The 12384-nt window shown below is 42.2% G+C and overlaps 1 protein-coding gene across 1 annotated transcript in view; it reads left to right on the top strand.

The window, feature by feature from the left end:
* The first annotated feature begins 217 nt into the window (after positions 1-217).
* pkn1a (protein kinase N1a) overlaps positions 218-12384 on the top strand; it is a 43842-nt gene continuing 31675 nt past the window's right edge. The window contains exon 1 of the mRNA XM_020611002.1: positions 218-991. Coding sequence (XP_020466658.1) covers positions 971-991 — 21 coding nt within the window. The 5' untranslated portion in view covers positions 218-970. The remainder of the gene's footprint in view (positions 992-12384) is intronic.

Raw genomic sequence — 12384 nt, 5'->3', positions numbered from 1 at the left:
TACAATGTTACAACAATGAAATACCATTTTAAACATGACTGAAAGCATTTTTACACTTTGATGTTACTACCATTACTTCGGAGTAGTTATTCCGCCCTGCACATAAGGTGACACGTTCAACAATTTGTTCATTAGAAGTTAAGGTGACAACAACTGCGACACCAGGTTACATGATACATCCGGGCGCGCCCCCGCCGCATAACGCTAGGCGCAGCAGGGTATGGTGTACAAAGGGTGAGTGGTGCTCTCCCGACAGTCAGCCGCTGTTTGAATGTGGTGAGGTGTTGTCTTCACCATCTCGAGTACCATAATGGAGAAAGGCAGAGATATTTAATGGACAGAGGATCATTTTTGAATCGTCTCTCAATCTGACTGCATGAGCGTCTTTTTGTCTGTGGCATGTAATAGAGACAAGAGATTGCGGCTTGTTCACGGTTCACGGATGTTACCGGAGAAAGAAGAGGGGGAAAAGGGTCCTTTTTTCCTTTTGCAGTCTGTGGATGTGACTTTATCACCCGTCGGCTACAGCAGAACATGAGGGAGGAGCGGCTGCTGGTGGCTTGTATAGGGCTCTTGCTAGCGGTTAAATCGCCAGCACCCAAAGAGCAAGATGAACAATGACCCTGGTCCTCAGTAGTTGTGTTTGGATGCGCTTATGTGACCGACGTGTCTTATGCATACAGTGAACCCAGCTTTATGTTTGCGAAGGGCTAACGTTGGTTAAAGACATTGAGACGCACTGGGAGGATTAATTCAGGCGCGGCCGGGCAAGCCAACAATGCGGATTACCACTTGACTGTTTGCCTTTGTGTCAGAGTGATTGAGTAAATTCGGGACGAAGAGCCGGTCCTTTTTCCAGCTACCGTTTTATTCTACTGCCTTGGGAAGGAGACAATACGCTGACCCGAAGGACAGGTCCCACAAGTTGTCTGTGAATTTGCACAGACTGAAAACAGCTACTGAGACGACCATGGCCAACGACTCGATTCAAGTAAGTTGATGAAGTTGGATGTCCTACAGCCTGCTTCCATGGTCGAATACACAATTTCTGTTGTCTTGCCCTTGTAAAGATTTTTTTAGTACAGGATCTTGGGAAGTTCTTTAGCAAGTTCTTTGTTTCTCAAATAAATTTGGATAAGTGGTTCCCTTTCTCTGTTTTTGTCTTATAACCCCCTACAGTAAAAAAAATATCTACTTGTGACCATTCCTCACATGGCCTTAATGGTGGGCAGTTTCATCTGATTTGAAATTTTTATAGGTTGGAAGTTTCACATAGGTTACACACAATTTTGTGTAACAGGAGTCATAAAAGGAATTGTGACAGAAAATAAAAATCAAGGACAGGTGTGTATGAAAATATAACACTATATAAAATCATATTTCTGTATAATGATCAAGTAGTAACCTCAGTGGGGAGACTGAAACCACTTCAGAAACGCACCATCATAACATGCCATAACAGGGCAGTCTTAGTGGGGGAACCACCAAACCACTCAGCTGAATTGGAAATTGATCGTTTGTCTCTTGTTAATAATGCATGATGGGGCACTTTCTGGTTTTGTGACAGGGTTTGTGCAGAGAGCACTAGCAGGGCCCATGGTGTTGACCTGTATCTTGTATTTGCTATGATGTGGGTCCCTTGGTGTGGCCTTGTGCCTTCAAAGTGTTGTGTGTGCACAGGTACAGTAGTGGAGTTTGTTAAAAAAAACAATGCACATTACCCACACCATGTCCAGCTCCTATTTGGCATCTCCAGAAAGCAGTATTTTGACCTTAATGGGTCATTGTTTAGTGACATTTGTGTGACATTTATGTTGAAATGTCATTGTATTGGTTGACATGCAAGCATGGATTGATGAACAGTTCAGAGTATCCGTGCAGGTGACTTTGCCTTATCTGTTTGTTCAGCAGTCAAGGATTCATGTTTGCAGTTTAGAGTGGGAAGAGCAGGCAGCGAAACCAGTTAGTATTGTTACACAGTATAATGTGAAGCAGCTGACTGAGGAACAGGTGCATGTGAAAATGCAGAAGTGGGACAATAGTGATGATAACTACAACATGACAGTTAACTGACTAAGAACATACTGGTGCAATAATGAAAACCAGTGTTCATGTTCTCACCTCTCACCTTGTAGCATGACTGGTAGCGTACCTGTTCCACCATTTACTCTGTATGTGGTCCTTTCTGACTCTACAGGCTACAGAAGTCTTCGTATATTGGTGTAAATCAGTGATTTACAACAATCAGTGTGTGCTTTAAGTATATGAAGACACCTTGAAGTCATCACCTCGAAGAAAGGAGTTTTAGGAAAGTGTGATTCATAGTCATCACTGTTTTCTGACACTTTAGACCACATGCTTAATTAGCAGACTAAATCAATATTAAGAATAGTGGTTTATTTGCTGTCTTACAACTTCTATCTTTGATAAGTCACAGACATTTTTATCGACATCTCCTTTGTCAGTATTTTTTCCCTTTTTAATTTGCGTCAGGAAGTCACAAAACCTAGCACATCAGTAATAAAATGAGCCACAGTCTGTGTTTAATTATGGTGCTTAAATGCAGCATGTTATCTCACAGCCATGTATGGTGTTAGTTTGCCACTTCATCCAGGTCTAATTGTAGCTTTGGGGCCTTCATGTTTTCTGTTTATACCGCTGATAGTGTTTTTTCCACCACAGGAAGTTAACGAGTCATAACCTGGAGCTTCTCATACATGAAGTTGAAGGGCTGATGATGTTCATTTCGCTTTGCTTTTCCATTGTATTTATCCCCATGTTCCCTATTTACATAGACAAACAGCCAAGCAGAGAAAGTCAAGTGAACAATCACAGTACTCATTATCTCCAACTTTATCTCCAAGAACTCTCTTCTAAAGCAAGTGGAGGACAGTGGAACCAAAGTACAACCTGATGGGTGTATACATTCCATTACGGGTTGGTAGGTTCCTCCAGTGGTAAAGGTCAGTCAGTTACCAAGCAGATGTAAAAGTGCCATTTCACTCGCTCTGTGTCACAAACAGCCAGTCCACACCAAACAGATACAGCTCAATTTGATCACACCTCATTAGTTTAAGGCTCCACCGGCCACAGTCTGGGAGACTTCTCATGGGTTAAAGACTGTATATTTAGATTAATCACGTACTGAGACAGGAGTCTGCCAGTGTTTAGCTGGTAATGTTTTTTCATCATTTTCAAAAACACTGCATGACTGTAATCCTCAGTAGAACACAACCAGAACAAGATGCACTCACATCTGCTCTTACATTTCTGTTTTCCCCCCATATGATCTATTTGTTCAGGAGGCTGATGGACAATAGAGAAGAACGGTCAGTGAAAGAGATAAAACAGGGGGCGAAAACTAGAGTTGAACGGAGCCGACGGTCTCACTTTGATCTTGGTTGGAAGGAAAGAGGGTGCTCTCAGTGGTTGCTGGGTTGAGAACACAGGAAGCCATTATTCCTTTGTTCATAGAACATTTCATACAGTCGAGAAATGAGTCAAGATTTATTTGTCATGCCAGCCCAGTTTTTCAATGGGAGCTGAATTTTGCTGTATTTTGAATCAAGATGATACTGTGACACTTATGGGGTGTTTTGTTCTAGTCTGGCCTCGAGATCTAGGGGTTAATATTATTTGAAGGAAATTAGAACTTGTAACATTTAAGCAATGTCAATTAACTAGCTTTCTTGGCTAACATAGCTCAGCTAATTCGTGTGTTAGCTACGTTAGCAGTTTCTTGTAAATTGGGCTACATTCTTCTCTGTTGTTACCATTCACAAGAATTACTCCCCAACCGAGTTATAGCCTACTTTATGTATTCTTTGTGGAGGCTAAACCTATACCCCTAGTTGACTTATACCCCTAGAGGAATATCCATTCAGCTGGTTGATTAGCTGGGTGATGCTGCCAGTCACACAAATGTTTGTCCAAACACTGACTGTTGATTGAGAGGTCATTCCTGGTGCCAGCTTATGTTTCATTTTTAGATCACGTCACCTCTGTTATTTTTCAGCACATATAACTCACCATTGTCTTTACATTCATTTTCACATTAATTTCGCTTCAGTGCCCTGCACAAACACTTAGCTGCTGCGCCTAAGCCTTTCTATGGCAGGGAAAACCCAGTGTTTTTAAAGTGATTTCACTTGAGGCAGTTATTAGCAATCATACAGTTAGTTCCCGCTTATACAACTTTGTTCACATTTGCGGTGGTAGTCACCAAGACCTGGAAACAGACTTTGATGTGTAAAATTATCCCTCCATGTTTGTAGATATGAGGCAGGCAGTGTAGCTCTACATCCCTCCCATGGCAGGCCATTTGTGTTTTCCACCACAGGAAGGTGATATTAAACAGCCCCAATAGTAGTCTGAACCAAACTGCATCATCCTTCCTCCAAAAGGTTAGAGTGTGGACAAGATTGGAACAGAGGGACCATGTTTCACTGCTCTGTTTGGTATGTGAAGGAATCTGTGACGGTTTTTGTTTCTGTTTTTCATAGTGGAAAAGACCAGGCAACTGAGACACGCTTGAATGGTTTCACAAAATGTACACAAGCACAGACGTTCATAGTTGCAAACACACAAATATAATAACTGACATACACATACAGAGTCAGACACTCCTGGGAATGCATAGGAGTACTTCCCATAAGCCTTACCATGGCGTAACACAACAGCTATGCACACAAAGTAGGATTTTCTCAGGGCTGCCCTGTGGCTGTGTGGGCAGACAGAGTCTGCGATAATGCATCAAGGAACAGCTGAACTACAAGAGATGTTGAGAGGGAGCTGATATTCTCATTCATGTTTCTGTCAGGCATCTCAGTATAATAAAATATAGTAAAATATAGCAGGACAGTGTACTCCTTGTCATTGGATACAGTAATGCTCTATTTAAGCTTGTAACACATGATCACATCCTCATATTGGCTCTACTGACTCTGTGCTTTATTTTGTCTGACCCCAGAGGAAATTGTAGCATTTAGAAAATACTTGGTCTCGCCAATTATGTGTGCTCTTTTCCAAAAGCTACTGAACATAGAGAGCAGGGTTTCTCAAAGTTCAGACTTGGGTCTGGATCTGGACCGGACGGCAAGTCAATCTGGACTTGGCTCACACCTCGTATTAGGAATGCAGTAATACATTGTAATCAAGTGTATGTTTCCTACTTTGAAGAAAGTGTTTTATACATATCAAGAAATTGTTAGTTTTGTAAATACAGTCTATTTGTCGATTGTTACAGTGATCATGGCCCGAGAATAAGTCTAAATGTAATCGTTTCCCTGTTTGACATCATTGTCACAGCAACGTTGACAGCTGGCAACCGTATGACATTTTACGTCAACAAGTGACAGAGCTCAAGTATCGACTAACAGGCGACCTGGAGTGCATCCGAAATAGCCTACTACACATGTACGTACATTTTTCTGTCGAATACCTAATACTCTTAATGAAAATGCAGTAGGCACTGCAGCCACTCCAACGCCTAGTAAGCAAAACGTTGGACATACATACTACACGGCCATCTTGCCTCCGATTCAGCTGGATGTTTACATGCGACAACACCAGCTGCTTGTTCTTCATTCATTCATAATAGCACCTCTTACTTACCAGTGTTATAGAGGGTAAAATTTATGGTGATGGAGACCTTGAGCCTAAGCGTTGCATTACATGAACCACCACATTGTAGATCTTAACACGTATAGTTACCCACAACGGCCAGATCCATTCCCAAAGTAGTACAATTAATTCCAACAGGTAGTGTAGCACTGACAATAACATCATGGGTCATTAATCCGCTCCTTAACCAACAACACATCACATGCGGCAGACACACTAGTCTCAAGCAGTCAAAACAAACAGGTATAGTGCTCTGGGGGAATGCAGCGTTGATGAGCTGATCATAACAAACAGGTATAGTGCTCTGGGGGAACACAGCGTTGATGAGCTGATTATTCGCCACCATGGGGGGCTTCATTGGCCGGGTGCTTGTAGGTTAGACCCGGTCAGGTAAAACAGCGAGTCCCTGTACAGGAACATTCCTGGACATGCAGTAACCTCAGGCCCTGTGTTTCTCTCCACATCCTCTGCTCACAATGCAGGCAGCAGGAGGTAAAGTATATCGTGAGCAAGAGTTTGCGAGACTTGCATAAACCAAGTTGCTTCTGCATAGAAGTACTAGAATATACATACAACTCATATTTTTTTGAGCTTTAGGTCAAGTCTAAGATGATAATTCACCGTTGTAACATTGTAGGTAAGTCATAAGTTTGCTACTTACTACTAATTGTTCTGGACCTTTGACCTTGAATAGAAATCTGATTCAGACCTTTGAATATTAAGTTTGAGAGCCCCTGATATAGAGGAACCATGGGGAAAACAAGAATCATTAATACCACCCTGCTGTTAGCAGCTGAAACTAATTTAAGGCAGATTATTATCAAGACAGATGCGCTCTCGCTTCCAGCTCCCACTTTCACAATTGTGGCTTTCAAAACATTTCAAACTACATCTGAATTTTTGAACTCTCATGTTGCTCTTGACAAAGCCAGTGGAAATATGTTTTGGATCTGCAGTCAGGTCTAGTGACATCTGATGAGCTCTGTTGCCCTAACTTTTCAAGCAAAATTGCCAAACATTTGACAGCTTCAGCTTCTAAAATGGAGAATTGGCTATTTTTCCTGGTCTTAAATTAAAGTAAACTGAAAAATTTTAAATTCTGGGGTGGGGTTGACCTGCAAGACTTTGATAACCACTATAAAACTTTTTTTTTTTTTTTTACAGCTTTTAGATGTGATATAGTTTAATTGAGAAAACAAGCACCAGTTTAATCAGTGACAAAAATAATCAAGCTGATGTAGTTAGTTTTCTATGACTGTGTTCTCAGTACATTTCAGTCATACTATATTAAAATGCACTTGCAGTTACCTAAGTGACAGGTAGTTCAAGCATTCACATACAAGAACATGATATATCCTGGCCACTGACCTTGTCCCTGATACTTCCTAGTGAGTGAAATGCAGTTGTGCAACACTGACTTGTAGCTAGGTTGTTGCTGCTCTGACAGGAGCAGCTCAGATGTGGGTAAGGGTTTGCTAGGGCCCGGGAGCAGAGGGTAGAGGGAAGGGGAGGTCTAAAAGGAATTATGCTGATGATGAGGCTCTCTAGCCACAGCAGCACAATAGGACGTATTGTCTGACAGCAGAGGCCCAGATCACATTCAGTTCACTGTGAGTTCATTTCCCTCGTCCTGGCCGGAGCATGTTGGTGACCACACCCTCACCAAATCGGCCTGCCCAGCTGCCCACCCTCTGACTGGGGAGTAAAGCCCAGTACTGTATGTCATGTGTGTTTAATGGTGTTTGAGTAGTTTTGGTGCAGTGCAGGGGTGACTGTCTGTAAACTTTTTATTTCTACATATAAGTTAAAATCCTGTGTGCTTATTAAACCATGTCTGTGCTTCAGAGTTTGTATGAGTCCCAGCAGCTGTTGTGAGCTGAAGTTTCTCTCCGTAGATTTGGCCCTGTGTCTTTATCTCTCTCTCACATCTCGCCTTCCCTCTTTGCAAACATCCCATAATAATTCCCATGATCTCATGGCAATGTACCCCTGTGTTGCAGCTGTAGATGGACCCCTCCTTCTCCCCAGACACACACACACATACAGGTCAGAAACACTGAGCTCACACTCTACCATGACTTCGCCCGTCACCCTGACCAGTGAACCCAACCAGCTTTTTATCTGTGGGTGGAGAAAGGCAGTGGTCAGGAGGATGTGCAGGATCAAGTAGGTCAGGGTGGATCACTTCAAGTAGGTGAGGGTGGATCACTTGGCCAAAACATAAATGCAGCAGACACTTTACTTTAAATTTGGTACCGCTCTTTTGTTTTTCTAGTCTATGAAGTGTCATTATATAACAGCAGTAACTCCTCACTTTGGGGCTGGTGTGTCAACACCAGCAGCCATGCACTCTGACACACCTTGACCCTTGACTCTCACTGATTATGGCAGAGACCCCCCAGGCCCCATACAACGATCCCTGCCCCATGAGACAGCGCTGCTGTGCTGTCCTGCTTGACCAGCAAATAAACTGTTTAGTCTGCCTCAAACTAAAAGGCACGTAAAACCCGACATTAAGCTGTCACATGCTTTCAGATCTTGCATCAAAAGGTCAACAGTTTCTTTTCCCTCCAGTAGAAATAAATCAGCAGAGAGCATTACACTGTAATCTCTAGGAGGGGTTTTCACTCTGGGGAAGCGCTCTTCCCCTAATAGGACAAGATATGTGAGGAAGTATAAGCTGATGCAATGTGAAAGCTATGGTGAAGGGTTCACTGGAGAAATGGTCTGGAAGCAGCATGTTAAAAGGATTTATTATTAGGTATGTTTATTTACAGCTGTACTTCACTGTCATTGCTTTGATCGCGTGTTGGTAAACAGTATATACAGGACTTAGCTTGGACTTCTTTCTCTCATACAGTTTCCCTCGTCCTTTTGCACACATGATGATTCAGTGGTGATTTCCCCCACAGCAGGAGGTTGGCTGGTAAACAGTTCATGAACAAAGCAATATAGGCCAACTTAATGGGATAAACAAGACATGGCTGCCTAGGGCTCACACTGCAACTAGAATGCACGAGTACAGATATGTGTAAGCCTTATAGGCTCATTAAACTTAAAGATGGCTCATTTAATTATTTTTAGTTTTAGTTTCTCAAAGTAAAAAAGTCTGTAAGCAAATGGTAGAAACAAGCAGCAAAAATGTCCAAACAGGAGGATGTTGGTGAAGGAAGGATGCTCTGTCATATGCTGTGGCTGCAGAGCACACTGAAAGCTGTACATGGCAGATAAAAAGATGTATGTTTTGTATGTGTCAGCATCATCACATCATGTGTAACAAGGAAAACGCATCAGATAATTGAAGTCGTACAAACCTGTCAGACCAGTTAAACCAGTAAATGCAGAGCTTGTCACCAGGCTAACTACCAGCTTTCAGATTTTGTCAAGTCTTTCACAATCATGGTCTTCTGCAGTGAATGAACCCATGAACTGTTTTCAATTTTAATAAAACATTTAAGGGGCGGATATGGGTCAAAGGATACCGACATACACACTGCAAGCTGTGCTGGGTGTCTGCATACAGTTCACATGCACCATCAGCTCGGTTGTTATTTTTGAGCCGCAAATCTAGCAAACTGATATTTAGTATGAATTGGCTCCTATACCTCCACTGCTACATATACATGATACTGTAACACAACTTTCAAAAGTATTTTTTAGAACAAATTAAGTTCAACTTTGTCTTTGTGTAGTGACAATTTTGAATCTAGTTAGAAGGAAGAGACTTTTGCTTTTGAGTGGTGTTGTACTGTAGCTGTTAACCAGCCTACAGACAAATGAACATAAACACTTTCAGGTCAGCTTGCTGAATAACTTTACACTAAGGTTTTACTGCCATATACAAACCTGGTCTGTGAAGATGTATCGCTCTGGGTGACTTGGTGCATTTTCACAGTCAGACATTTTATACATGTTGGAGAACAGCTATCACAGTCTACAAACAGACCACTGTTCTTTAAATAAACACTTAAATTATAAGAAATGCATACATTCATATTTGTTTTGACTGAGTCGAGTAGGAAAATATTTGCCTGCATGATTTTGATAAGATTGATGCATGTGGGGTCATTGTGTGTTTGTGCGTCATACACAGAGGGTGTGACCTGTAAGACACAAATAGGCTATGGGAGGTATTAAAGTCTCCCCACAAACAATCCCTGCCATTAGAGTGGGCTCAGCTCAGGTGACACTGATATATGTTGGACTACTGGGAGGTTAGCATCTCGAGCTGAAAACTCAGGCTGGGTAGTTGGATGCTGAGATAGCTGGGTGAAGCTGCGGTCACATCACTTTTCATAAAGTTAAAGACTGCTGTTTCATTAACATGGTGTTGCGTCAGTATCATATTATTACACTGGACTGGACAAGTATCCTTTACCACAAAGAACAAAAACCAAAAAGGGAATCAAGCCCAGCTAAAGAAATGGAGGCTTTAACTGAAGCATGGACATGTATGATGTCTAGTTTACACCACTCCATTTTTCATAACAACATGATTTGAAATGAAAATCAGTGTACACGGCCTTACCTGTGGCTACATTTGAATGTGGTGGGGTTAACTGCCTGTATCAGGTGAACATGTTAGCAGCAGGTGTAAGTGAAAATGTCTTTAGTACTGAAACAACTGGATGATTTATCGAGTAGTTTATGGAAGAAAACAACTTCGACAGTTGATTCATGGGAATGGTTTAAGCCATTTATCAAGAAAAATGTGAAACATTTTCCGGTTCCAGCTTACCAGGCGTGGGGTAGTGCAGCTGTTCACTGTACTACTGTATATCGTTGTACCTGTATTTTCCAGACTAAAGAATTAAGACAACAGATTTTACACATACACCGTTTACACAGTTTCTTACATATGCAGTAGTTCTCCAAAAAACTAGAGATTTTAAGTGCAATGTTTCTTAATAAAACTCATAGTTTCTGTCCTTCTCCTGTTTTATAAGAAAGAAATTTCCAAGAAGTTGGCGTCTTGTCAAATGCAGTATTGTTTGCAGACCTGTCCCAGTCGAGGTGGTGCTGCTGCACAAACAAATCTACTTTGAATGTGTTTGCAGATTTAATAAAGTGCTGCATTAGGTTTTCCTCTTGTGTACTCAGCTTACAGTGTAAGTGAAAAATGTGTAGCCACAGCAAGAACACGCAAACTTGCAAGCTGGGGGTTTTCCCACTGTGTGTGTATTTTACCTTCAGTTACAGTGCAGGTGAAACTTAATTCTTCCAGAGCATCCACAGCACAGTCACTTCACTTATTTTAAGCTTTCACTCAGCTCCTGCTCATTTAAACATTGGCGAGCCTGAACGCTGAGCGGCTTGCTGGACAAATAGATAGTGTATAGGTGGAGGACACAGATGTTTCCTGGTGTTACCTGGAGGCTGGGCTGTCATAGAAACAGCTAACAACAGGATGAGGTCATACTGTTTTACCTAATGACTGCTGTGATGTACCTAATGAGACTCTGCTCTCCTCCCTAGGCTATTTACATGTCAGCACAGTGTTTTGGAAGCTCCAGAGCGACTTCTCAGAGAACAGTTAACTAAGTGTGGACTGTAAAATTACATTTGGCTGTGTAGTTAGAGATTGGATTGAAATGCTTTTTTGCCTATTTACTCGATTAAACTGTTACATTAATCTGTGATTATTCCTTTGGGTCTAGATCTTTCCATTATCCCACTCTAACCATCGGGGGCAACTTGGGGGTTCAGTGTCTTGCCCAAGGACACTTCAACATGTAGACTGCAGGCACCGTGATTCAAACCTCCAACCCTCCAGTTGGGAGACGACTGCTCTATCCACTGAACCATAGTCGATACAAAACGTATGTCATTTAAAATCTTATTCTGTAACTATATAAAGTCTTTAAATGAAAACCCACATTTTCCTTTTAAGTGATATCATTTTTAGTTAGGAAGTTGAACACAAATATGTCTGATTCCATGTTTGCATTGTGCCAAAGATCATTAACTCTCTTACATAACAAAAAGTTGTAATACCCATCCAGCTGTGACCACACAGTCCCTGTCAGCTGAACATGGTTCTGCAGGTCATGTGAACACATATGCAGACTTGCTGCACCAGTCTCTGCTGCTGCCACACCTGATCCCAGCTGTCATAACCGTTAAAGCAGTGACACATCAGGCAGTGAATCCCTGAGGGTGTTCCTGCACCTCCGCACTCTGCCTCTGTTGGATTCACCACGTACAGCCGCACATCCTCACTTACCCCTGGGTGCTCTCAGCACACAACTGTGATGTACTCGTAGCCAGTTTTTAACCGCACATGCAGTTACATACACTGTGGCAAATGCACACATTGAAACTTGCAGGCATTGCGTCTCGTTAAAGCAGTGACACATCAGGCAGTGAATCCCTGAGGGTGTTCCTGCACCTCCGCACTCTGCCTCTGTTGGATTCACCACGTACAGCCGCACATCCTCACTTACCCCTGGGTGCTCTCAGCACACAACTGTGATGTACTCGTAGCCAGTTTTTAACCGCACATGCAGTTACATACACTGTGGCAAATGCACACATTGAAACTTGCAGGCGTTGTGTCCTCGCCAGCAACCGTTGCTTGTCATGGCTCAGCTGAACCAACTGAAACAGGCGCAGCTAGTTTACCGGACATGTAGAGCTCAGTCCACTTCACAAATGAAAAATATTTGTTTGTAAATCCTAAAAATACATTCTGCTGAGAGATTTCTAATGCATCTGCGTTGGCGGTAGTAAAGGCTGGGGGCGGTATGTTTTTTAGCTGTCCCC

This window comes from Monopterus albus, unplaced genomic scaffold (genome assembly GCF_001952655.1).
Source record: "Monopterus albus unplaced genomic scaffold, M_albus_1.0 scaffold108.1, whole genome shotgun sequence".
In the NCBI taxonomy this organism is placed as follows: Eukaryota; Metazoa; Chordata; class Actinopteri; order Synbranchiformes; family Synbranchidae; genus Monopterus; species Monopterus albus.
The sequence above is the reverse complement of the archived record's forward strand: the minus strand, read 5'-3'. Positions and strand labels throughout refer to the sequence as shown.